Below are 26,892 nucleotides of genomic sequence, written 5' to 3'. Positions count from 1 at the left end.
ATTAAAAGAGAACATAACATTCATAGCAAATGAAGTTTGACATTAACCATGACTCTAGCTATAATTGGGATTTTATAACGAAAAGATTTTAGTGCATGGTCACATATGATTAAAGGTTCATCTAAGGTATTTCTTATTACTGATTGGGTGGCCATGACACGCTATGCTAAGTGTTAACCATGGTCTATGAGATGCTTAAAATGATTTAGAGAAATCATTTACGGTAAGAAAGAGTTCTAGTGATATTAAGAGTTGATATCATTTCTCCTTGCTAGTTAGTAATGAGCTTAGTAAGTTACATATATACACAAGTTAATCACCAAGTAAAATGTGATTTAATTGATTAATTAAAGAGTTTAATTAATTAATTAATTAGATTTGGTTTGCAATGAAATTGCAAAGTCCCTAGCATGACTTGAAACCAAATCTACGTTATTGGATATAAAACATAAATTAAATTTATATTTAAAGAGTTTAAATATGAATTTAATTATAAGATTAATTAATCGAGATTAATTAATTAATTTATTTATATATGATATAAATTAATTTGAAGAAGAGAGATAATAATTTTGGGTTGAGAACTCAAGCATATACATAAGGGCAAATTGATATTTTCACATGGTGACATGTGGCACAATGAGATGGTGACACATGGCACTATACAAGCTTGCCATTTATCTTTCATCCATGAAAGATGATTAAATGAAGATTGAATATAGTTTTGACAAACGGCTTAATGTGATTAAGTCTTCCAAAAATGAGATTTAATCCTAGGGTGACATTTGGCACTCATTTAGGTGAGTTTTGTCTTATGTATATAAATGAACAAAGAAAAAGAAGACCATCATCTTCTTTCTCTTTCATGTTGGACGGCAACAATGGCCTCTCCTTCTTCTTCTTTATTTCTCAATTAATTCAAAGAGAAAACCTTCATTTCCTTTGAATTAAAATTGTTAGAAAGTATTTTTAGTATACCCATATCCATTAACCCTCACTAAAGCAAGCCTATCTCACTTTGGTTGTTTGACAAACAAGAAAAAGAGCTTAAAGGGGCTGCCATTGGTGTGCTTGTGATGGATAAGCTTAAGGGACTACAATTGGAGTCCTAGAAGCACCCTAAGGGAGTAAGATTATTTGATTCAGCGCCTTGAAGATTAATTGAATTAATCTCTTCCATTAGTTAGGGTTTAATGAATTAATTATTAATTCACAATCTTAGATGGCAAATGAACTATTAGTGCATGCTAAAATGTGTTTTGGTATGCTATTGGGCATTAGAAATAGACTAGGCATATAACTGACTTGGTATGGTGCATATAACCCTAGTTTAATTTTTAAAATTCAATGCTCTAATGTCCTTAAATCCATACTTTCATGCCTTCAGACGAAACAATAAATCCATAGAAAAGTTTCTTAAATCATTCGACAAATAACAATTTATCAATCTACTATAAGATGCAGCAAATACTGACTAGAATGTTACAAATCAGATACGCAAAATTATTAATGAATACCTTGTGCACTAGAAGATTTTTGTGTGCGACTTTGGCTGAATTTATATTAGAGGACTTATTTGTGCTCAAAATAATAAAAAGACTTACTTGATCTATTTTTAAAATTTGAAAAACTTATTTAACATTTTAAAATTTAAAAAACTTATTTATATCCGAAACATTTTAAAAATTTATATAACTACTTACCCATACTTTAAGTTTCAAAATACAATTTTTTTTTTTTTTAACCAAGAAAGACTTAAAACTATACTAAAGGAACCTATTAGAGACAGGCCGTTAGGGGTCACAAGAGTCACAGCCCCACATTCATTAATCCTTATGAGTGACCACATTGAGAGACATATACTATGCATGCGTAGACCTTAAGTATTGTGTTTGTGTCAATGTTGAAAGGTCAGAAGAAACAGTAATTAAAATAAATAACTTATCACACACACTCTCATGTTAGTTAAAATGGTAATTAGGTTTGCTCTTCAATTTATATCATGTTTAATTCGATTGTCATAAATCAACCTCTAAACACATAATTCTTGAATGAGGGATACACCCTTAAACTCATTTAAGAAAATAATTTTTTCAAATTATTTGCAATATTTATCGATAACTTTATTATAAAAAGCAGTTTATAAAGGAAAATTACTTAAATCATATATGAAATAATATACATTCCTCAGGTTTAAAACTAGATATTTAAAATGTGAAATTTATATGATTGAACATCTGCGAGTACCATAATATTGAGATTGCAGTTGACTTTAATAACATGTTATAAAATAAACAAAATCTAACTCACCCCAAAAAGAGATTCCAAGGAGATGATTACGGAAATCATATATGAAGTACTTTCAATTTTTAGGGTCAATGTGAGACAACAATATTAACTCAACACCACTTAACTATAACTACCAAAGGAAAAAAAATGTAATTGGGATATTTATTATATTGGTCCGAGTTAGGCTACAGCGTACTTGAACCATTTAAAGCAGAAAGAAAAAAAAAACATATAACAGCTCACACAAAGATAAGGACTTGTGAAGGTGCATTTATGATGGCTTTTCTGGGTGCATTGTTCTGATAATTTAGGACCCTCTCGCCTTCAAGACAACCACTTCTCTCTCATTCTCTCTCTCTCTCTCTCTCTCTCTCTCAAGAATCTTAGGAGAGAGAGAGAAAGATAAGGGAGCTGCAGGTTCACATAGTCACCCAGTACCTGCGCTACTATTACTTTAGTAATATTGCAACATTAAACTCATCACGAACTCTCACCCTATAAACCTATACCTGAGCCATCAATACCATCACTATACTCTGCTTGTGGAAAGGTGCAATGGCAGTTCAAAGAAAAACCCGTCTCTTTTTCTTGTCCTCACTGTTCCTTTCTTTATCTTCAATCTGCTCCCCCATTTGTGCTTTCACCAAAGAACAAGAGCTAGATCGAATCTCAGCTCTTCCTGGCCAACCAAAAGTCACATTTTCACAGTTTTCTGGTTATATCACCGTCAATGAGGAACATGGGCGTGCATTATTCTACTGGTTCATAGAAGCTACTTCAATTCCTTACAAGAAACCTCTTGTTCTTTGGCTCAATGGAGGTCAGTATAAAATATGCATTACTTAGCTCTTCTCCCTTGTTTCCTGAAACTTGTTTTTCCATCAAGTGCAAGTAGCTAGCTTTATATTTTCTTAATTATCACTGCCTGCAAATTGAAGCTACAATTTGGTTCCAAATTCCAATATGAAATTTTAATCTTTCAATAAATAAATTAACTAATTTTTTTTAGTATAAATTGGTTCTGATTGGAACTTAAACTCGAATAAATACTATTGAGTTAAAACTCATTAGTATAAATTAACTAAATTTCGTTAACATCAAATTCAGCCGGTTTATTTCCATGAAAATTTCTTTTTCCTTGGAGTTTAGAACAAACTAAGCTTTAAATTTTTTTTATTTTTTTATAATTAATTTCAATAGAGATTTAAACTCGAAATCTTACATACTGAAAACACCTCTAACACTACTAAGCATAAATTCGTTAAGTAAATTAATCATAAAATTATTTAAGAGTAGAGATAAATTTTAAATTTAATCTATTATGATAAATTAATTTGCATTTGAATATGTATAAATTTTAAATAATGAGATATTTAAATACAAAATTTTATTGAAATTTTATATTTTTTTTCATTTGAAATATAAATATAAATTTTATTTACTTTAAATACACACTTATTTAAAATGGGAAACTAAAATTATTTGAGCATACATGTTAAGTTTCAAAATTTACCCATTTAAATTCCTGCATTACCAGTCGGTGTTTATGTTGCAAATAGCATCATTGATGATGACATTAGTTTGTGTTGGAAATGCCATTGATGCCTAAATGATGAACCAAAATGTCCACATGCCTCTCTCTCTCTCTCTCTCTCTCTCTCTCTCTCTCTCTCTCTCTCTCAATGGAAGAAACATTCACACCAAGGGCAAGCCCTATTCCCATCCTTGTCTGCACCTCTTGCACGTGACCCACTCTATCCCTAACACACACTGCCTTAGGATTAGTGCGTCATTTAATCAGAGGCACCCACATTCATGGTGCACGTTAGCAAAAATCATATATCCCACACTAACATGCACCAAAACTCAGTGTCCACAGCAGAGGAGATAAATTTTTTTTACTATCTTAAATTTTAGAGGTTGTAACATATTTATCCTTAAACTTAAAAATGCAATATAAAATTTTATGCAATAAAATCTTTCTAATTTCTAAGAATCAGTTTATAAGTAGCATTTTAATATGGACAATCCAAAATGACAGTGAAGTAGACAATTATCTCCCCTATATGTGAAAGTCACAAAATCGGCCACAATATTTTTCATAGATCAAATATGAAAGAATCCCAACTATACAACATGATGAAATGTTAGATACAGAGCAACTAACTAAAAAGATTTTGCCTTCAAACAATAATAGTAATTGTTCACGTTGTCATCATTCTGAATTATTTATATTACCGTGTTACTTATAAAAAGTAATTACTGTATAAAATTTTGAAATTTAGAGGATTTTATATTATATTTTATTTAAATTCAAAGATATTTTTATTATATTCCCTAAAATTTTGAGAAATTGGTCCCAAAGGAAGGAGTAAAAAATTACAACCGGCTATTATCAAGGTAGAACCAAAAATAACCCACAGGGGTCCTTGTGATCTCTCCCTGTCTCAATCTTTTTAGGGTTTTATTCCTTCCAAAACTGATGTTTATTCTCTCTCTAGAACAACCCTAATACCTTAAAGAAGATAACAACACTTTATTTTCTTTTGTTTCTACGTGCAATATCTCAGTTTTGCAGGCAAAGAAAACACCAAAATGCCACCATAAAGTGAACAAACTTTTGCTGTATAAAGCTGTCTCCAATTTCGCTAATTCTCTCACTGCCTCTATCATTTTCTTGCTTTCTCTCTCTCTCTCTCTCTGCCTCTACCATTTTCTTGCTTCCTTTTGTTGACTCAAAAAAAAAAAAGGTTCAAGAAACAGACTTATGCATCTCTTCTTTTCTTTGAAGCACGCGCATTCAGATTCAGAAGAAAACGGTCATGATCATGATGACTCATAAATGGAGGAAAACTTAATAATTTTTTAATCTTTAGTTTAATATATAATTAATTATGTGAATATATTTTATAATTAATGGAAGCTGACATATAAAAAGAAAAAAATAATAAATTTTGGGTAAGTGTTTGCATTGCATTGCTGATTTTTTTCAGAGACATCATTAATGTTTTTGTGAAAAGAATGGAATGTGTATATATATATATATATATATATATATATATATATATATATATATTGTGGTCAGAGATGGTCAGGTTATTTTGGCTGGTTTCTATTGTCACATATATGATGAAGCAACTAAACCAACAAATAATTGTAATTAGTGTCATATAATCATGATCAATTGTATTTAATCTTTAATGGGTTTCTACAGAAATTGAGAAATTTTCAGTTTAATAGGCTATTTGAACAAATTACTGTAGTAATATTCATGACTTTTTGATTTGGCTGCTGCTACTGCAATCTGCTCCACTACATATGTCATGCCCCCACTTCTTCACCTTGAGACACAAGATGAGCAAGCGAAGCATCAAGTAGTGGAGCCGGAAGAAGTGGACCATTTTTTTGGCAAAATATTTAATTTAGCACCTATATTTATTAGAAAAATTCAATTTAATCCATTTTCAATTTTTTTTATCTAAATCAATTCAAAAATTTTAATTTAAACTCAATTCAGCACTAAAATTAAAATTTATGAACTAAATTTCTTAATTTTTTGATTTAAAAAGTTTAATTTCTTAATTTTGATATTAAATTTTTGGATTTCTTGATTTAAATTCAAAATCAATATCCTCAATTTCTTAATTTTTTTGATTTTTGAGCTAAATTAAGTTTAAATTAAAACTTCTGACTAAATTAGATAAAATGTTAATGATAATTAAGTTAAACTTTCCTAATAAGTATAGGGGTGTAATTAAACTTTAAGCCTTTTTTTATTTATTTCTTTCTAATCCCAGTTTCTTGTTAGATATTATACCTACAACAAATTTTATACATCATAAATTAATATATAAATATATAAAATTTATATATTTAATAATCAAGTCTCTCACCATTCATAGTCTAAGCAAAAAAAAAATTTATTTCTATATTACTGGTGCTACTAGCACTAGCACTGAGTCCACACATTTTGTCATTGGAGTCTAGCTGGTTTTGTACCTACAATGTAACATCCAAGCTCCACATTGAAAACACATTTGATTTTGCTGTAGTGATTAAAAGTAGGTATTAATTATTAATGAGAAAGATTTTAAATCAGTTTTTTTAATGAGTATAAATTTAAATTTATTAGAATTTATTTAATACAATTTTTCACTAATTAATAAGTGTATTAAATGAATTTTAAAGAAGGTCAATTTATACTATTAAAAAATTATTTAAATTATTAAAAATTATTTTGAGTGTAATTATTATAAGTTGATTTTATATAAAAATAAATTTTATAATTAATTAAAATTTTATTATTTTAAATATTTATATCAAAATTTATAAAAAAAAATTTTATTTTTTATATAAATTCTAATTTATAAAAAAAAATTTATTTTTTATATAAATTCGAATTTATGTTAATGTATTTTTTCCCTTATTAGGTATGATAAATAAATGCATGGCAAGAAATACATTTGTATATTAATAATAAGAATTGACCAACTTTCACCTGTTCAAGCACAATTACACCAAGTGTGTTAGGCTAATAATTGATTAATTGACATATACGTGAAATATAATAATAATAATAATAATAATAATAATAATAATAATAATAATAATAATAATAAATGCAGAAAAAGTCACGGTGGCCTGACATAATTTATCACATTTAATTTTGCAGGACCAGGTTGTTCCTCAGTGGCATATGGAGCTTCAGAGGAAATTGGACCATTTCGGATTGACAGAACTGGTTCATCTCTTTATTTGAATAAGTATTCATGGAACACAGGTAATAATTATTACAAATTATGCAATGAGTTTTTTTTTTTTTTCATTATAAATATTTTAGTTTAAAAAAATAATAATTATATGAATATAAATCCTTGGTTATAATTCTCTTTTATATATCATTTTCTTTAAAAGTTGAAATTATAATGAAAAATGTCAAATAAATAAACCTTTGTACTTTTTAATAAGCTAAATAAGCTCACTTAATAAAATATTATTTTTTGTAATAATAAAATATTTTTTTCTAAATTTTAATATTAATTTAGTTTAATTAAAATAAATTAAAAAAAATTGAAAAAATGTTGAGCAAAAATTGTTAAATATTAAATTATTATTTTTAATATTTTATTATTTAAAAAATAAAAAAATAATATTTTTTAGATGCAGATTTATTCGACGTTAATTAGAAAATATATTTGATTTTGAGTTTATTTGACCTTGACTAAAAGTACAATGACTTATTTGATGTTTTTTTTTTTTCCAAATTATAACCCTTAAAATCTTTATATATGATTGCAGAAGCAAATGTTCTCTTCTTGGAGTCACCTGCTGGTGTGGGATTCTCATACACAAATACAAGCTCTGATCTGATTGATTCTGGTGATAAAAGAACAGGTACCTGATGATACTTCGTCTAACAATTCCTCTCTCCCAACCAAATTTATTTCGCTATGCGTCACTTTTTTTTTTGTTTTTGAAATTAACTATGCTTTACTGTTAAGTTATTATTTTTGTGAAACAGCTGAGGATGCTCTAGTTTTTCTCATCAGATGGTTTTCAAGATTTCCTCACTACAAATATAGAGATTTCTTCATTGCTGGAGAAAGTTATGCAGGTACATATACCCAACTATATTAAAAGCTCAGTCTCATGAGATTGCGAAGTTTCGAATTCAAGCTCGATAGAAACCCAAATTTAAAAAAAAAAAAAAAAAAAAAATCACCCTCTCTTCCTTTTTCCCCTAGATGATACATATATTAATATCTAATCTTATTCCTGTGCTTAGGTCATTATGTTCCTCAACTGGCAAAGAAAATCCATGATTATTATAAAGAGGATTCACATCCCATTATCAATCTCAAAGGATTCATTGTGAGTATATATATTGCACACCAATTGCAAATTTCCAAATGGACTAAAAAAATTGAAATTTCAAGCAAAAATCATTCATAAATGCAGGTGGGAAATGCTGTGACAGATAACTACCACGATGGTATTGGAACTGTTACATTCTGGTGGAGCCATTCAATGATATCAGACACAACATATCGATCAATTCTTAACAACTGCAACTTCAAAGATGACAATAAAACATCAAAAGAATGTGATGATTCTGTGAATTATGCCATAAACCATGAATTTGGCTATATTGATCAGTACAGCATTTATACACCAGCTTGTATACAGCTGCAAAATGTTACTAATGTAAGGTTTTTAAGACTGAAAAATACCCTTTTGCGACGAAGGGTTTCTGGTTATGATCCTTGCACTGAGCATTATGCAGAGAAATACTATAACAGACCTGATGTGCAGAAGGCAATGCACGCAAATGTTACAGGAATTCCTTACAAATGGACTGCTTGCAGGTATTCTTTGTATACATATTTCTTTGTATATATATTAATATTTGATGCTATGATAAGAAAGAAGAAAATCTTTTCACTGGCCAGTGATGTGCTGATCAAGAACTGGAAGGATTCTGAATCATCTATGCTACCTATATACAAGGAGCTAATGGCAGCTGGTCTAAGAATCTGGGTTTTCAGGTAATTTCTAAGCAAATATGTTCTATATAGTACCAATATTGCCATTCAATAATAACATCAATAAATTGATGCTGAAAATAATATAACTTATCATTTATTAATCATGTTACTAATAATCAGCCAAAAGAAACAAACATAATTGTTTCAAGGAAACAAAAATTAGGACTAGGTGGGGTAAACTCAACTAAAATATAAAAATATATTTCTAAAATTTGAAAGACAAACTAAAATATAAAAAAAAAATAAAAGATTTTAATAATTTACTTTAAAATTTCGTTTTATAATATAATTTCTAAATTAACATCATAATCAACTAGTGAATCAATATCTTAATTATTAGGTAATTAAACACCCAGTACCCTGTATTGAACAGACCTGCAGGAGCAGACCAGGATATAAGTCGTCTATTTTACAGGGAATTCTGTGAACATGTCCTATCAAATAAATGAGCATGAGTTGGTTTCTTCTTCCTTCTTTTTCATTGTAATTTCTAACATTGTTCTGCCATTGTAATTTAAAGGTAGATGGAGTGTTTGACCATCTATGTTGCCTGTGGCCTGGCCGTTTGACCACAGATCGGAATCATTTTCTTACTGTGTTTTCAACTTTGTTGGTTGCTGGAATAGAAGATGCATTAAAGAATTGAAATGACCCAAATGAATAGTGCAAATAATAAATTTCTGTATTTTATATGCTAATAACCCTCCAAAAAAATACTGCACTTGACAAAAAAAATTTATAAACCAATATAATAGAAAATGCAAATTAATAAACAGGGGAAAAAATCATTTTAAACCAAAGAGACCACATATGTTGAAGTGAATTACTCGTCCATAATAATAGGAAAAGTGTAATTATATTGCTTCTCCATGCAGTGGTGACACAGACTCGGTGGTTCCTGTGACTGCCACTAGGTTTTCCCTGAACCACCTCAATCTCACCGTCACAACTCGGTGGTATCCTTGGTACTTAGACAACCAGGTATGTATATCTATCTAGATATATAATTATTTTAAATAATCATTTAATATGGAGGTTTTCATATTATATATACACATAAATCTTTAATTTATCCTTAACATATAGGTTGGAGGATGGTCAGAAGTTTACAATGGGCTAACCTTCGCAACAGTGAGAGGAGCCGGCCATGAAGTACCATTATTTCAACCAAAGAGAGCTTTCATTCTTTTCAGATCATTCTTGGCAGGGAAAGAATTGCCAAAATCATAACATTGGCATATTATTCACTATTCAGAAACAAACATGAAACAACAAAAAGATTTGAGAGTAAATTGATTTTTGCTTTAACAAGGTTTCTGGAGCAATCCATAAACCCATGCCCCACCATAAAAATGATGGGTTAAGCAATTCATTCAAAGTATAATTCATATTTCTAAGACAATTTGTTTTTTTTTTTTTTCTTATTCTAATTCATTAAAGACAAGAAAACCAGATAATTGATGTTTCATACCATCTGTATTCTGTAGAATCTCTAATGCAAGAACAATAGAGGTCTGAGGTATTCCAGAGAAACAAAATGGAAAACATCTTTCTATCTCCGCTTCTCCAGGGATACCATTCTCGGTAACCATTTTGCATTTGATAGTTCATACTCCATTGCGACAAAGAACAATTCTCTGACTTCCTAACTGATAACTCTTGGAAATTATAACTGTCGACGACAATTGAGCTACACAAATTTACTTCATTTATCACCTTTGCGATTGTGGTAACATTTTAGAATATCAGTTTAGCAACCAGTTTTCTTATAGAAATAATAACAAAGATAACAAGTTCCAAATATTTTCACTCATTAAATCTAAACAATCACTGAGATAAGCAAGACAGTAAATTTCATGTCACACTACAATGAGCACTTGTAACTGGCTCAATTGCAAAATTTAAGCTCACTTAGAGATCAGTACAAGAGAAATACACCTTACTTTAATCCCTCACCCACCCCTGGCGGCATTCCTAAGCTTTGGGCAAGATCACTCATCCTTTCTTTCATGGCCTAAAAAACAACAACGGGTATTTTAGTCCAATAACAAATGAACAAAAGGAGTTTTTGATGATTGGAAAAAGGCAGATTCTACCTGGACACTTTTTTGGTGTGCGTCCTTGTATGCCTCATTAACTAAAAGTGAAAGCTTCTGCATATAAGAAGAGAATGCTCTTGGTTTGTGCGTATGCAAAATTGGAAAAAACAAACACCACTCAAAATATAAGGCCAATAGCATAGCTTCCCAATTCTGGTTACAAATCATCAGTCCATCCATGAATTTGTCTCACTAAAGCAGAACCAACAGGACTGTTTAAAACTGTCCTTTCATGTTCTTTTTTTCTGACAAGAAGTTTTTATGGCTTGCAACTGTAATTTAAGGAGAACAGAAGGCCTGGCAGCAAAAACCATGCTCATGCCTAAAAGTTTAAGAATTTGAGAATGTTGCTTCAAAGTTTCTATCAAGTCTAACCACTGTTTGGCTATAGAAGAATTTACATATTCTTGTTCTAGAAACATGCAACTTATACACATCAATGATATCTTGCATGTTATGCAAGTTTAAACATTTAAGTAGTCCGCTGAAAATTAATTTAAACATGATAATTGGATAAGCACATATCTTACAACAAATGTTCCTTGCTTTTAAGGCCAGACAGAAACTATGTATTGCTCTAACTTTGATTTAAAAACATGCATATAGGACCACATTATTTATTCCTCTCTTAAACAATTCATGGGAAATTTAAACAATACGTGGTTGAAGTGCATACCAAGTGAGTAGGACAAAAAGAACATACTAAAATACTGGATTTTTTTTATGAAATCATTATTTGACAATATCTCACAAAATATAACCAAATAACTTTCAAGGAAAATATCCGGTAAACCATGCATACTCACTTCTGGACCTAATTCCATTGCAGCCTCAGTGATCTCAGTACGTACAGGCTGTTGGTTTCCAGATAGAGTTACCTGAAAAGTAACATCAAAGTTCAAACTTTGGTCAAATCCAATGAAAAGATGCAATTAGTGTTTGCAGTGTCAATTACCATATAGCATTACTTCTTTCAAAATATGATTTAAATATTTTGAAAACATTAACATGAAAAGACCTCCACAAGACTGCAGATATTCCATATTCTACTGTTTCACACTTTCACTAGCTTCTGTTTTTACGTCATTCTTTTTGTTAAGAATTGTTTCATATCCTTTTCTAATGACAAATTTAGCATCACATAGGAACTTATAACTGAGATTCCCCATTACAAAAGAAAAAAAAATCCATTTGCATGATTTCCACCTTTGTTCCATAATGATCACATAATAACAATCCAGTTTCACCCCTGTTCCATAATGACTGATACACAGAATCAGTTAGTGCCTTAAGTTCCTTCATAGTTCAATCCACCATAAGTGAAATAATAAGCCAAAATTTCTTTTCGCTTTTCAGTCCAGCTCAGTTTAAACTTTAAAGCTAAGCCAATCTAAAGCTAAAAGCATATTCTGACACAACTTTAACCAACTTCAGTCTCTTGAGGTCCATTTGGACCAGACAAAACAAACTCATGCCCATGAATGCATATTCCTATCTATGAACATCCTTGTGTATCCTCTCCACCACTCTCACAAACACACACATAGAAAATAGCATACCTTAATAAGCTCACCTTCACAGTAACCATCAAACTCTGCTCTGAAAGACAGAAAACAAGATGGACCCGACTAAGAAATTCATACAAGCAACAAAACTAATTCGTATAAAGACTAGAAACACTGTAGGAACCATACGCAGCAAGTTCTTTTTGAACCCTAACTGCTTCAACTTGGACAACCATCTGCGCCTTCTTCACAGTCTCATATAAATTCTGCATGTTTCCAAGAATTCCTGCCTAAAATCAATTAGTAGGGAGTAATGTTAGTCTCCAATGATGAGATAAAGATCACAACCTCTTTTTCTCATGTAAATAAGTATACAATACAGAAGGTGACCAACGTAACTGGGAAATTATGGCAAGTTCTACATGAAACAAATATCTGCAGATGCTGAATCAGTTCATTATACAGAGGTGAAGTTTGTGAAGCGGCAAATTGAATATGCTAGACCAAGGGTAATAGAAGTAATACTCAACTATATTATGACAGCAAGGGAATAAAAATGTGCTTAAATAGGCTGCTCAAGATAACTAGTTTAAATATTTATGACAGGTTTAAAGTGGTAAGAAAAAGATATAGTAATGCCTTTGGATTTCAAGTTCACCCTTTGTAAGCATGTCAGGTAATCCTTAATTACAATGACCATGATTATTACTAGTTATAACTATCATGAGTAATCTCTTTGCAATGTCAATAAAATATTTTATCCATCATGCAGCATGCACGAATCACATTCAATCATATGATAATCAATTTATTATATTTGTATTGTTCAAATACTAATTCAATATTTAGCTGTATTTCTATTCTATGACTTGATTATTTGGAGGAGTTGCCTACTTGTGCCATGGACAACTAAAAAATTTGGACCGAGTAATAGATGAACTTAGTTCTGAAACTAGTGATGTAATTTCAAGAATAATTTCATATTAATGGATGGTTTAGAGAGTTTTGGGTTGTCGGGCTTCAAGTGAAAATTGAGGAGAGCTCATCTCTCTTTAACCTTTCCTACTGAGCTCGAATGTCAATCATTTGTTCTCTGGGACACGACACTAACCAAAGTAACATATAACAATTATCTATATTCAGATTTCCAAATTTCTCCATTTTATGAACAACTTTCTACAAGAAGACAAAGTTGCAATCTTTTGAAGTCTCTTTTCATCTTAATAAAATCACATCACACTCACATTTATAGCCCAGAACTGCAAAATTGTGATTGATGAATGGATGATGCAATTCAACACTTGCTTTTATAAGATCTTTCAGCAAATTTTATTAGGTGAAGGGCCAAAATACTCACCTTCTCAACTGCTAGAACCAATTAACAACTATAGATACTTCATATATGTTATTAAGTTTTATTCACAATCATAGTAGTATATATAAGCCCCAGTATAACATGGCAGTTGGCACTGGTGATCTGATTGTATTTATGTATATTATTGACCAATCAAATTATGTAATCTACCTATACACATAGGCTGTCCAAAAGGAAGAACCCTAACAAACTGAACTGGGATGAGATTCATGAGAAACAATAAACGAAGTATCAGAACACACATTCACATAAGAACAGATTGTGCAATGTAAGGGTGGCACACATAATCCTTTACTTATTAAAAGAGACTTAAATTCAAGTTCTCTGTTTAAATTTCACTTCAAGAAAAGGGAGAATGGATGACCTTTGATGGTGCATCATCACTCTTTTCATTATGGTCCTTCTTTCCTCCAAATAAACCATGTACAGAGAGAGATCTACTGCTATGTCTGGATTTCCAATTGCCAGACAGAGATTTACGGGGCTTACCAACTGGATTTGCATTTAAGCTTAGGTTGCCTGAAAGTAATGAGAAAAATATGTGTTACCATCCATTCAACATCCAAAATCCAGCATGGACAAGTGGACAGCTAAACATCCTATACATACACACGTATATAGGAAAAATAATACCCAATAAATTATATCTTCATCCATAATATTCTCTGTCCATTCAATCAGACAGAGGACAAATAATAATAATAATAATAATAATAATAATAATAATAATAATAATAATAATAATAGGACATGGCATAAAGCAAGGAAAGATAAAAATATATGCAATTTTGCAATGCATCTCAACTCCCTAGAACAACAGAAGAACAATGGAATAAAGTTCAAATATGCCCCTAAACTTTTTCATGATATCCAAATAAGCCAAAATTTAACTTTTTGATCAAATTAGTATTTTAGTCATGGCCTAATAAAATATTGTTTTTCCTAATTTTTAAATATTAAAAATTATTTACTATTTTTAATAAAAAAACTGAAAAAAATCAAGAACATTAAAACATTTCAAGAGCCAGAAAATGAAGAAACATCAAGAACCAAAAACATAAAAAACCAGAACATCAAGAATCAAAATAATGAAAAAATAAAGAACAATGAGAACCAATATCATGAACGGGTCCCAGGCTCCCACTCCAACATCAAACTAGCAGTTGTTCCTCGCCCTCCAAATTCAAACATCTCAACTGATTGGGTAGGTAGAGATATTTAGTTGCTTCATTTATACAATAATATAACAACAACAACAACTAAGCTTAATCTCAAACTAGTTGAGGTCGGCTACATGAATACTTTTGTGCTATTCAGCTTTGTTTGAAACCAATTCCACATCAATATTCAAAAAATTTGAATATTTTAATACTTTTCTCCATGTCATTTTAGGTCTCCCCGCTTCCCTTCTCAACCTCCAAATACAAATATTATCAAAACTCTAATTTTTTAAGCAACATAAATTTCTCTTAATCATAGCACCTCTAATTCTCATTCTTAAACAGAAAAGGAAATAAAATGAGCAATTAAAGTTTCAGCCCCATCGAAGCTTCACTCTTTGTTAAACAAGGCAATCCACCTTCTCTTTTCTATCCATTTCCTACTTCCTAGTAAACAAACCTAGCATCATGTTAAGGATTGTGGCTGTAAATAAGGGATTAAGGAGGATATAGGACTGGGAGAAACACAGAAGAAGAATTAGGTAAGAATTGCAATAGAATTTGGGAAGGAAAACAAAATGATTCCTTAATGGAGCAAAACACATTGAATTAGTCATAAACACTCTCTTGTACAATAAGCCAACTAAGAAAGAGAATTCCATAACAAACTAACGATAATTACATATCAGCTATAATGGCCACCTACACTACTCTTCATAACAGAATGAATATTCCCTGTACACCTGTCACTCCTTCTGCATTTCCTTCTCTCTAGTCTCTAGGTTTATGACGATGATGCATCTTCTCCCTCTTCTACGTCACCATTTATTCACAACATCACCCTTTTCCTTAGAGCTTCCTTTTCCTCAAGGAAGAAACTAGGGAATCTGAATTTCATCTCATCTGCAAACTCTCACATCAGCCGGTGAAGCATTGACCTAGTGAATCAGTAACTCTGTAGCAGCAGCGTTCTTGCACTTCACCATCCAATGATCCAATATGGCCTGAGGAGCAATGGCTGGCTTTTTTGTACAGCAGGCTAGGTTGGTTCTGCTGGAATGAAAGTGTGAGCTAGCCTCCCAACTAACGGATACCTAAACTTCAGTTCCAACTACTAGGGACAGATTTAGATAAAGATAGACAAAGTCTTCTGTAATGTGAATTTCAAATTGTTTTTCAAGTTCTAGTTTTTTTTTTTTTTCCCCTCAATCATTCCTTTTTCTATTCAATAAAAAAACATGAACTTTTACCTACAAACTGGTAAGTCTATAAAAAAAAAAATTAAAATAGGCAATTTTTTTCGCTTCCTAGAAGGTTCAAATCCACTGTTGCATTCTAATAATGCAAATTAATCAATTGATATAAGGGTAGAAGATAGAGCCAATACTTCAGAATTTTATCATATTTGTCACATAAACTGGTATCCTAACATGAAAAATAAACTCACGACCAGCCTCAATTAATTTCGAAATAATAATAATAATAATAATAGGCAATGAAAGAGAAAATTTTTCACTTTCTGACATTCAGTTAGAAAACTTCATTTTCTCAGAAACCAAACACATGATTCATTTTCTCAGCAAACAAACACAAGACAATTAGAGAGAGAGAGATTACCAAGAGTAAACGATGAAAGGTTAGGCTTTTTCCAGTCACTAAGCCCGTTTAGGTTCGGGACTCGGCCAGCCACTGCACTGGTCGATGCCATTTTCTGATTTTTGAGAGAGGAATTTCCAGAGGATAAAATCCCGAGCTTGGATACTTTCCCTTCTTTCCCTCTTTTCTTCCCCTTTTTCTCCTTTTTTTTTTATTATAAATATTATTATTTAACCTTCTAGTTTAATAAAATTTACTTATTAATTTAATTTATATTTATAGTTTTTAATTTTGTGTAAAATACAATGCTTCCGAATTTATTATAATTGTAAGGTTAATTCAACTCAATTAAGTATTTATTTTAAAAATTTGAAATGATCGATATTATATATTTATCATAATTATAAGATTAAATTTAAAAAATTAATCATAAATTATAATATAATACATAAAATTTTATTTAATTAATAAATAAAAATTTTAAATATAATCAAAATTTGATAAAAATGTGTCTTTTAGTTCATTAATTAAAATTTATATTTTAAAATAAATTTTATTTTATATTTATTTTAATTAAAACTTTATACTAAATAAATATTTTTTATTAATTTGAATTAATGTAATAATCTTTGGATCAAACAAAATAAATATATATATTCAAATATAAAATAAAAAATAAATTTATATATTTTTCAAAGTAATTTTAAAAAGAATGTATAATTAAAAAATGGCAAATTGCCAAGAAAACTTCAACCTTCATTCATTTTTACAATTCTACCCATCTTTTTTTTTAACAATTTTACCTCAATCTTTGACACCCGATTTAATTCCATTTTACCATCAAAATTAGTTATTAAACTTAACAGCAACACCACGTTATTATCGACACCATATTTTGGCCGATCCCCAGAATCAATAAACTTCGAAACTGATCTCCAGTACTAAGTCTCACCTTGCCATTTAACCACATTTCCGATCTCTCTTCACAGAGAGTTGAATCAATGCTAAGCCCTCGTATCAAATGAAGCCTTACCGGTCTATTAAATCACTCACCGATCTCTCAAACCCATTGTCGAATCTCCTGACCAGTCAAGTATGTTCCTGATCTCTTTTGACAAATGAAATTGAACTGACACTAAATCTTTGTTACCAGTTTTATTGCCGATCTCCCTTTCAAAAAATTTAAGAATAATCAACGGTTCCGTTTCGGTTTAATGATGATCCCGATCTTAAATGTTCAAGCCAAATTTTCAATTTTAATTAAGTCCCGTTGGTTCTCTACCGATCTCATGCTCATTGTGTTTTCCGATCTCTCGCACTTGGGTTAATAATCACTTTTAGTTATTTCAACATACTCAGACAATCAAGTGTTCCGATCACAACCATTCATCGAACAAAAGAGGCATTCCATCTCATTTCATTTCAAAAATTTGTACAAGTTATTCAGCTGGAGGATCACCCCCAGCCTGATCTACATTTTGCTCGCCTTCTCTCTCACCCTCAGCCTCCTCCTCACTATCCTCACTCTCATCCTCGGGAGCCAGGTTGGCCATCCAAGAGAAGTCCTCCTCAGGGTAACTCTTCTTGAGCTCAGCCAGGAGATCTCTGTGGGCATTCACATAAGCGCCGGCCACTCCAGTCACCATCTCTTCCTCTTTCGCTTTGAGCTCCTCAGCAAGGTGAGCAAGTTGAGCAGTTTCATTAGCCCGAAGCGCCTGAACTTCTTCCAGAATACGAGTTCGCTCAGCCAGAACATGAGACTGCTCGGCTAGCTTATCCTCGTAAAGTTTCATCTGCCCCTCGATATCGAATATATAGTTTTGAGCGGATAAGAGTTGGGATCGAAGGGAAGCCACTTCCTGACTCTTCTTCTCAACCTCCTTACCCAGGCGGTGAGCCTTTTCCCGAACTATGTACTGATTCACCAAGCACTCCACTGTCACAACCTAACTTATGGGCCGGACCGGCACTAGGACCTGGGCCAGCCTAAAGCCCCCGAGGCCCGTAGTAAGCCTAACTATTCACTTAACCCAACTCTAAGGCCCATTTGGGCCCAATATCAAGAAATCAACCGGACAGAGTTCGGCCATAAAATGGACCTACCAACGGGGAGTTTTTGACTCACCCGACCTGTAAACACAATAAATACTCAATTGGGGAGTTCAGCTCACCCTCCATATACTCATCAGCATAAAAATAAATGGGAGCTCAGCTCCCTCATCCAATCCATCAAACATACATAGGATATTAAGTTTACAGGTCCAAAATAACAATTTAGTTTACAGACCCAAATCAGATTAACATTTCTAACACATACGAAAATTTTAGGAGTAAATAAAATTACACAAATATTGATAAACAACCTGCGAGGAAAGGAAGCAGGTTAACCTCAAAAATATCCTCCTGTGGCCTGGAAAAATATTGAACAGGAGTGAGCGTTCGACTCAGAGAGTAAAATATCAATTTTAACCATAATCTCTATAACTATCTAAAACTAATGCACCCTGTAGAGTGAAATGCAACATCAACAACATTTTCACATCATAACATCAAAAAGGTAATTTGGAGCACTCACACACCCTGTAGTATCAGTCATAATATATGGGAGCTGATCCCCTATACAGCTCTCTTAAATCCAACCTGGTGCCAGCGAAGAACTCAAGCCGAACTTTCGCTTAATAAACCAAATCGAGGGTCCCAGCGAAGAACTCAAGCCGTGACTACCCCTCGAAGGATCGGGTCCCAGCGAAGAACTCAAGCCGTGACTACCCGTCCTATCCATAGTCCACACCACATTACACGCACGCCAACGCACGCACACTGCTCCAAATTACCACAACAACATCCATGGCACTTTAACAGTTATCAATGCAACATAAATCGTGCCTAGAGTTTAACTACATAAATATATGCATATAAGTGATGCATGGGCATACTTGAACATATAATAATAGTGAAATTACAATTAAAATTAATATTTTACTCACAGACTTGACAACGGTCACTGTGGCGGCTGGGCGGAGGAAGAAGGCTATCCTGGCTCACCTGACAATTACATTACAAATTTTTAATATAAATGACTCGATACAATCAAGAAAAGACCAAATACGTCCTAAGTCGTATCGAAAATCCGGCAGAGTCTCCCTTATACCTAGGACCTACCCAACCTGCAAAAGGGCTCAAAACACACTTCTATATTCACAATCCATATATCCATAACTCAATCACATCACACAGCCCCTCTTGGGCCCATCAAATCAGTCATCCATCACAATATGTAAAATTTTAATTTAGTCCTTATAATTGATCATTTTTTCAAAAACTACCCAAACAAGCTCTAAAAATTCTAAAACTTTGCCCCGCGGTCCTTAGCAATATTACTAGGCTATTTCAAAAAGAATCATAATTTTCTGAGCTACCACGAATATTTTATGGATTTTTAATCCTATTTAAGCACTAGAAAATTACGAGAAAGCAAGGTTCGGGTTTACCTTTGCCGATTCCGACTTCGGGGACGCGCTCGGGACATCTGACAATGGGGGGGGGGGGTTGTAACACCCTCCCGGTAGCAACTCCGTACATTCTACTGTTCCGGTGACCGGTGTCGGTCCGGACAGCTAGAACGTCCGGAAAAATATTTAAACTAAAGTCAGGAACCATAATTAACTCAAATATTAATGAGAAAAATTTAGTAAAAATTTTAGAAATAAAATACAACTAAGTCAAAATGAGCCGGTGCCCAAGCGATGGGTAACCCAGAGGGAAGTTGCGGTTCTCGCAACGAGGAGCCCTAGACCCGAGGGAAAAATTCATAAAATAATTATTGGGACTCCAGAGAGGGGTCATTGAGGTTCCTATGGCATTAGAATGCCAAGAAAATATTTAGAAAAATTTTTCAATCGGTACAGACAATTTTGACCCGTTAAGCCAAACGGAGGGCATTTTGGTCATTTCGCCTTCAGAGGTGATTTTTGGCCGACTTGTCCAGTGGAGTAAATAATTATTATGACATAAAATATGAAGAACATTACCAAAAATTAAAGTGAAAATGAGTAGAGAAGAGAAGAAAAAAAAATGGAAGAAAATACCAATTATGACATCATATGATGTCATTAAACACTTACCCACCAATCACATTTAGTCAACACTTAAATTAACTAATAAAATATGTATAAGAATACAACAAAAGCTCCTAAAATTCCAGCAGCCCTCACCTTCACAAAGCTCACAGTAGCTCTCAAATTCCATAGCCAAACCTCCATTGATTTTCAACCAAAGCTTCATTTCTCTCCTCTTTTCACCATAATTCCTCCTACCCCTTTCACTAAAATTTATTCTTACACCTTGCATAACCTTTTGGCAGCCTAGAAAGTGAAGGAAAGTGAAGTTTTAGCTTGGGAAAAATCTGCCACTTAAAGGTTAGTGCAGATATACACCTAAAGCTCTTTATTTCTATGTTAAGGGACTTGAAATAAGTAAGGAATTGTAACTAAAATGAATAAAAATTATGTGTATGAATGCCATGAATTTTGGCAGCCCTATTGAAGGAATAGAAATGAGTGTTTTGTTGGACTTAGAGTGGATTAGAAATGATGTTTAAGGTACATATACACAAGTATAATGAATTGGTATGCTAACTAAGGTAATTGGTGTAACCCTTAAATTTGAGCTAGGGTTTTAAGAGTGAAAATTTGACTTGGCTTAGGAAATTGTTAGAGAACATTTTAAAGGTCAATTAGTGACCATTTTAGGTAAGTTGACCACAATTTGGACTGAAATATAGCATGGCCAAGTGAATGTGTAGGCTGCCTAAGGATAGCAGCAGAGTGACTGAAATTTCAGTCCACTTACACAGCCATAACTTTGGCTGTGTAGGTCCAATTGGTGTTTGGCCAATTGGACATGAAACTAGGCTTATAATGGCACATTTTTGCTGAAGAAACCATGCCCAAAAGACCAAAGCAAGAGGACCAAAAGTTGGCCCCAATCCGGATACCCTGTAACAGCACCTGCAGAAATGACCAAATGAACAGTAACTGTTCATTTGGCCATAACTCACTGTAGATATGGTCAATTGACCTGAAATTTTTACAGCAACAAGTTAAGACATAGACAAACAACTTTCATGAAGAAACTTACCCCAAATTATGACCAGAACCTAACCCAAATGGCAGTGGCAGTCACTGTTCATGTTACTGTAGATATGGTCAATTCTGCAGTTTGGCAATCCGGCCAGCTGTGGTTTTTGGACCATATCTGGAGCTACAAAACTCCAAATGGAGTGATTCAAAAAGGAAATTCAACTAGACAAAATAAGGAACAACTTTCATGTTTACCATTTCCTCAAATTCCCACTGCAACAGGGCTTAATGGAACAGTAAATTTGGGTCACAAAAACTGAAAATTCTGCCCTCTTGGTTTTAAGTTTGGAAATGGTATTTGTGACTTATTCCAACAAGTTTAAAATGAAAAAAGTGGTATCTTTGAGAACTTAGGTTCAATAAATTTATTGTGTATGAAAAAGTCAACATTTTGGTTGACTAGTAAGGTGAATAGTAAACAAAATGACACATATTACATAAGTAATACAACTTGAAATATAAATTGTAATTAACACAAATGGATTGTTTAGAGTATAAATGAGATAAAGTTATCATTAGGATTTACGTCTTTGTTTCAAATAGGATTATAATACCTTGTACAAAAATTGGTACATGAGAGGTAATAATGTGAATACTAATTCATATAAATATTGTAACGATTAGATGAATCACATGATGTGTAAATGGGTTAATTGCTTTCATCATGAGAGAAATGGAAATATTTCGATGTACAAATGGTACATGAAAATCGATTGATGTAAATTGCAATTAACGTGAATGGTATGATGAATGCATAAATTATATAAAAATGAGATTTGAAGATTTATGCTTCTACTATAAATAAAATTAAAATACTATGAACGATAATTGGAACATAAAATAAAATAATAAAACTTATGAACATTTAATGATATTATGTGCCCTTGTATTGCCTAGACATGTGTGTCGGATTGGATAGTTTGGCATGCCAATAGGGTATTGTTTTAGCAGTACTGCGAAAGGCTTTATGCCTGTATTCATGGCTTTATGCCCGTATTCATGGCTTTTATGCCTGTCTTCATGGCTTTTATGCCCGATTATGTGATATCATGGCTTTTAGCCATACTGACTGCATACGTGGTTGACGTTCTGCGTCCCATGGTATGACAGCCCGGGACACCGTGGTGTCCAGTGCCAATGACCCGTTTTCCAGTCCAGTCGTTCAGTATAGATTACTTGGGCATGGAAAAGTATAACTGTAATTGAACTGATTGTTAAAGAAAATACGAAAATTAAATATCAGGAATGATTATGATAGAATACAAAGAAACTCAAGATCATGAAGAAAATAATTAACAAAATGCATGAAGAAGTTAATATCATAAAACGTAATTAGCCCTCGACTAAACATTAAGTTGGTAATTATTCAGTTCTTATGAACACAATGGCTAAGAAATTATGATTTTTATTTGCATATTATATTTTCTTGTATTATTGGCACCACTAAGCAGCAATGCTTAGCGCGATGGATTTGTTTCCTTGTGCAGGTACTTTGACTAAGATTTTTGGAGTCCAGATCTGCAGAAGTGGCTGGAGTATTCAAGGTTGTCACCTTCTCAGCAATGCATGTAGATAGGGCCCATATAGATCATATTTTGTATTTAGTATAAAATACTAGATATTGTATTATAATGTAGATTATGAGCAGGTAACTAATAGAAATGTAATGTAATTTAATAAATTAGCTTTTTCATATGTAATTAATGTATATATCATGTAAATTATGAAATTATGTAAATTAAAGAAATTTGAAAATTTTACTTATGTGATTTGAGCATGAATGAGATTGTATGGATTCGAAGACAGATTTGAAATATATAGATAATGCATGGAAATGAATATGAAATTGAGATATATGAATGAGATGGTTATGAAAATAATTGATGAGATTTTATTTGTAAAATATTATTGAAATTTTCAAACAGGTAAATAGTAAAATACGTCAACTGGTAATAAAATATGGGAAACTCCGCTGGTTTCTTCGTCGAAAAATAATTAATATTAAAATATAATGAGATCAAATTATGAAAGGAATAAAGTAAGATAAGATAGGGTGCTCCGGCACCGAATGTAGAACACTTTGCTCGGCTACACTGTAGTCGGGTGAGGGGTGTTACAGGGGTAGCCAAAACCTTGGTCCAATTCAGAGACTTTTCCGGTAATGGGTCTGTCTGGCCCGAAATTTGCAGACCCGGTCAACTGTCGAATTTCCGCGAATTGAGGATACCTACACGAAGCCCACAACACGGGGGTTAGTACATAAATTTTTCAGAATTTTCTAAGCTCATTTAATGCTCGAAAAGACACTGCGAAGTTCCGTGGGACCCACCGAAAAACGGTGTCGGAAAAATTCGAAATTTATGTCGCCGCGAAGCTCTCGACGAGTGGAGCGCTCTGGTACTCTCGGTTTTCTCGTGGGATTCACGGTTTGTGAGAAATCTAGCCCGAAAGTCAAAATGGGCTAAAACTTCCCGGGCAAAAATTGGACAAACCGCTCGATGGATTTCGGTGTTCTTGGTGTCTATGGAAAGCTCTCGTCGAGTAGATGATTTTAGACACAAGACCCGGTCCAATTGGTGGCCGGATCGGCCGAATTTTGGCCGGGGAAGTCGAAGAGTCGCGCGCGCAGGGGAGGGCGTTTGCGCGCGTTTTCCGGCCATTCGGGCGCTAGTGGTCGGGATGGTGGTGGTTGGCGCCGTGAGTGGTGGGAGAGGTGGCTGGCCGGCGGCAGGAGGAGAGAGAAAAGAAAGAAAAAAGGGGAGGAGGTCGGGACGCGCGGAAGAAAAGGGAAGAAGAAAAAGGGAGCCGGTCCGATTCGATCGGTCCGATTCGGTCCGGTTCGATTCAGCCGGTCCGATTCAGAATACAAAATTTTAAATTTTTACTCTGCCTCGGGACCGAAAATGAGGTCCAAAAATTCCGAAAAAATTTCAGAAAACTCAGAAAAATACGTAGACTCCAAATATATTTTTAGTTTTGCCACGTGGTCTTTAAATTAATTTTTAAAAATCATCAAAGTTTATATTTTCGGAAAATCGAACCCGATTTTTAAAATCCGAAAAATCTCAAAAAAATTCCTAAAATTTAAATAAAATTAAAATACCAAAAATGCTCATAAAATAATAAAATTTAAAATTTTGGGGTGTTACATTCTTCCCCCCTTACAGAAAATTCGTCCTCGAATTTTACACAAGGCAGAATAAAGCACATGATTATACATTGAACAGATAAGGGTACTTGCTACGCATGTCCCGTTCTGACTCCCAGGTGCACTCTTCCACTGACTGGCTCCTCCACAAGACCTTAACCATTGGGATCTGTTTGGATCTTAGCTGTCTCACTTGGTAGTCCACTATGGCTAGCTCTGAGTTGCTCCTCAAATGTCAAGTTCTCTTTTAGCTCTATCACATCCGGCTGTAGTACATGAGAAGGATCTGGAATGTATTTCCTGAGCATGGAGATGTGAAATACGGGATGAACGTGAGAAAGGTTGGGTGGTAGCTCCAACCGGTAGGCAACTGCTCCAACTCTATCCGTAACCTCAAAAGGTCCGATATACCGAGGTGCCAACTTGCCCTTCTTTCCAAATCTCATGACTCCCTTCATTAGAGAAACCTTCAGGAATACATAGTCGCCTACTGCAAACTCCACATCCTCTGCATGCAGAGTCCGTATAACTCTTACGCCTATTGAAAGCTGTTTTCAATCGTTCCCTGATTAAGGGAACCATCTCTGATGTGTACTGCACTAGGTCTACATCATACACCTTCACTTCCCCCATTTCTGTCCAACATAGAGGAGACCTACACTTTCTTCCATATAGTGCCTCATAGGGTGCCATCCTATCTTTGGAATGGTAATCGTTGTTGTAGGCAAACTCCACCAAAGCTAGTGATCATCCCATTGACCTCCAAAATCCAAAACACTCATGCGAAGCATGTCTTGATGTTTGGATTGTCCTTTCGGACTGTCCGTGCATGCGAGGGTGGAAGGCCGTACAGAAGTTCAACTGTGTGCCAAGTGCCTCCAGCAACTTACTCCAAAATCGAGAAGTGAATCAGCCCTCTCGGATATTATGGAAGCTGGAACTCCATGCAATCTGACTATTTCTCGAATGTAGAGTCGGGCGTACTGTGCCACTGAATATGTAATCTTCATAGGCAAGAAGTGAGCTGATTTGGTTAGACGGTCTACAATTACCCATATCGAATCATATCCTCGCGTGGTATGAGGCAACCCAGTCACAAAATCCATAGTAATCATTTCCCACTTCCATTCTGGGATAGGGAGCTCTTGCAGCTTCCCTGACGGTCTCTAATGTTCAAACTTCACCTTCTGACAAGTCAAGCACTTGGACACAAAGTCTGCTATGTCTCTCTTCATGCCATTCCACCAATAGCTATTCTTCACATCATGGTACATCTTGGTGGAGCCTGGGTGGACACTGTACAGTGTGTAGTGTGCCTCTCGCATGATTTCATTCCTGAGGTTGTCCACATCGGGCACACATATCCTAGAACCTTGCACTAGGGTGCCATCATTGGCAAATCCAAACTCACCACCTTCACCCTGCTGTACTCTTTCTATGATCTTCATCAATTGTTGGTCTCTGTGCTGGGAAACTCTAACTCTGTCTCTCAAGTCTGGCCTCACTGAAAAATGAGCCAGCAATACCCCCTCATCTGAAAGATCTAGGATTAAACCTTAATCCATTAACTCATGTACTTCCTGAATCAACGGTCTCTTCTCTGCTGAAATGTGCGCCAAACTGTCAGAAGATTTTCTGCTCAAAGCATCTACTACTACATTGGCTTTCCCAGGGTGGTACTGGATGGTGCAATCATAGTCTTTCAGAAGCTTCATCCATCTCCTCTGTCTCAAGTTTAAATCCCTCTGTTGGAAGATGTACTTCAAACTCTTGTGGTCGGTGTATATCTCGCACACTTCACCATACAGGTAGTGTCTCCAGATTTTTAGTGCAAAGATTACAGCCGCCATTTCCAAATCATGGGTGGGGTAGTTTTGCTCATGCCTCTTTAGCTGTCTTGAAGCATAAGCTACTACTTTTCCATTATGCATCAAAACACACCCTAGGCCAACTCTGGAGGCGTTACAATACACGGTGTATCCTTCACCACTCTTAGGTAGTGTCAACACAGGGGCGGTGGTTAGACACTCCTTA

The 26,892-nt window shown here is 33.7% G+C and overlaps 2 protein-coding genes across 3 annotated transcripts; one reads left to right on the top strand and one right to left on the bottom strand.

Annotated features, from left to right (window-relative positions):
- The first annotated feature begins 2,610 nt into the window (after positions 1 to 2,610).
- On the top strand, positions 2,611 to 10,391 carry LOC131176476 (serine carboxypeptidase 24-like). 2 transcript variants are annotated; one of them, XM_058141525.1, is made up of 9 exons: positions 2,611 to 3,109; positions 6,962 to 7,069; positions 7,588 to 7,683; positions 7,811 to 7,903; positions 8,075 to 8,160; positions 8,248 to 8,654; positions 8,739 to 8,834; positions 9,710 to 9,815; positions 9,921 to 10,391. In XM_058141525.1, the coding sequence occupies exons 1-9, from the start codon at positions 2,845 to 2,847 to the stop codon at positions 10,062 to 10,064; spliced, it is 1,401 nt and encodes a 466-aa protein (XP_057997508.1). In that variant the 5' UTR covers positions 2,611 to 2,844; the 3' UTR covers positions 10,065 to 10,391. The 2 variants fall into 2 exon arrangements, with proteins under 2 accessions (XP_057997508.1, XP_057997509.1); XM_058141526.1 differs by lacking the exons at positions 9,710 to 9,815; positions 9,921 to 10,391 and adding an exon at positions 9,208 to 9,671.
- A 192-nt stretch (positions 10,392 to 10,583) lies between these two features.
- Positions 10,584 to 16,773, bottom strand: LOC110663292 (nucleoid-associated protein At2g24020, chloroplastic). The gene is made up of 7 exons (XM_021822550.2): positions 16,591 to 16,773; positions 14,178 to 14,332; positions 12,628 to 12,728; positions 12,493 to 12,532; positions 11,740 to 11,811; positions 10,931 to 10,987; positions 10,584 to 10,848 (listed from the first exon to the last, which is right to left on the bottom strand). The coding sequence occupies exons 1-7, from the start codon at positions 16,679 to 16,681 to the stop codon at positions 10,774 to 10,776; spliced, it is 591 nt and encodes a 196-aa protein (XP_021678242.2). The 5' UTR covers positions 16,682 to 16,773; the 3' UTR covers positions 10,584 to 10,773.
- Between the last annotated feature and the right edge of the window lie 10,119 nt (positions 16,774 to 26,892).

Source organism: Hevea brasiliensis, unplaced genomic scaffold (assembly GCF_030052815.1).
Source record: "Hevea brasiliensis isolate MT/VB/25A 57/8 unplaced genomic scaffold, ASM3005281v1 Scaf125, whole genome shotgun sequence".
In the NCBI taxonomy this organism is placed as follows: Eukaryota; Viridiplantae; Streptophyta; class Magnoliopsida; order Malpighiales; family Euphorbiaceae; genus Hevea; species Hevea brasiliensis.
Note: the sequence above shows the minus strand (reverse complement) of the source record. Positions and strands in the feature narration are given on the sequence as shown.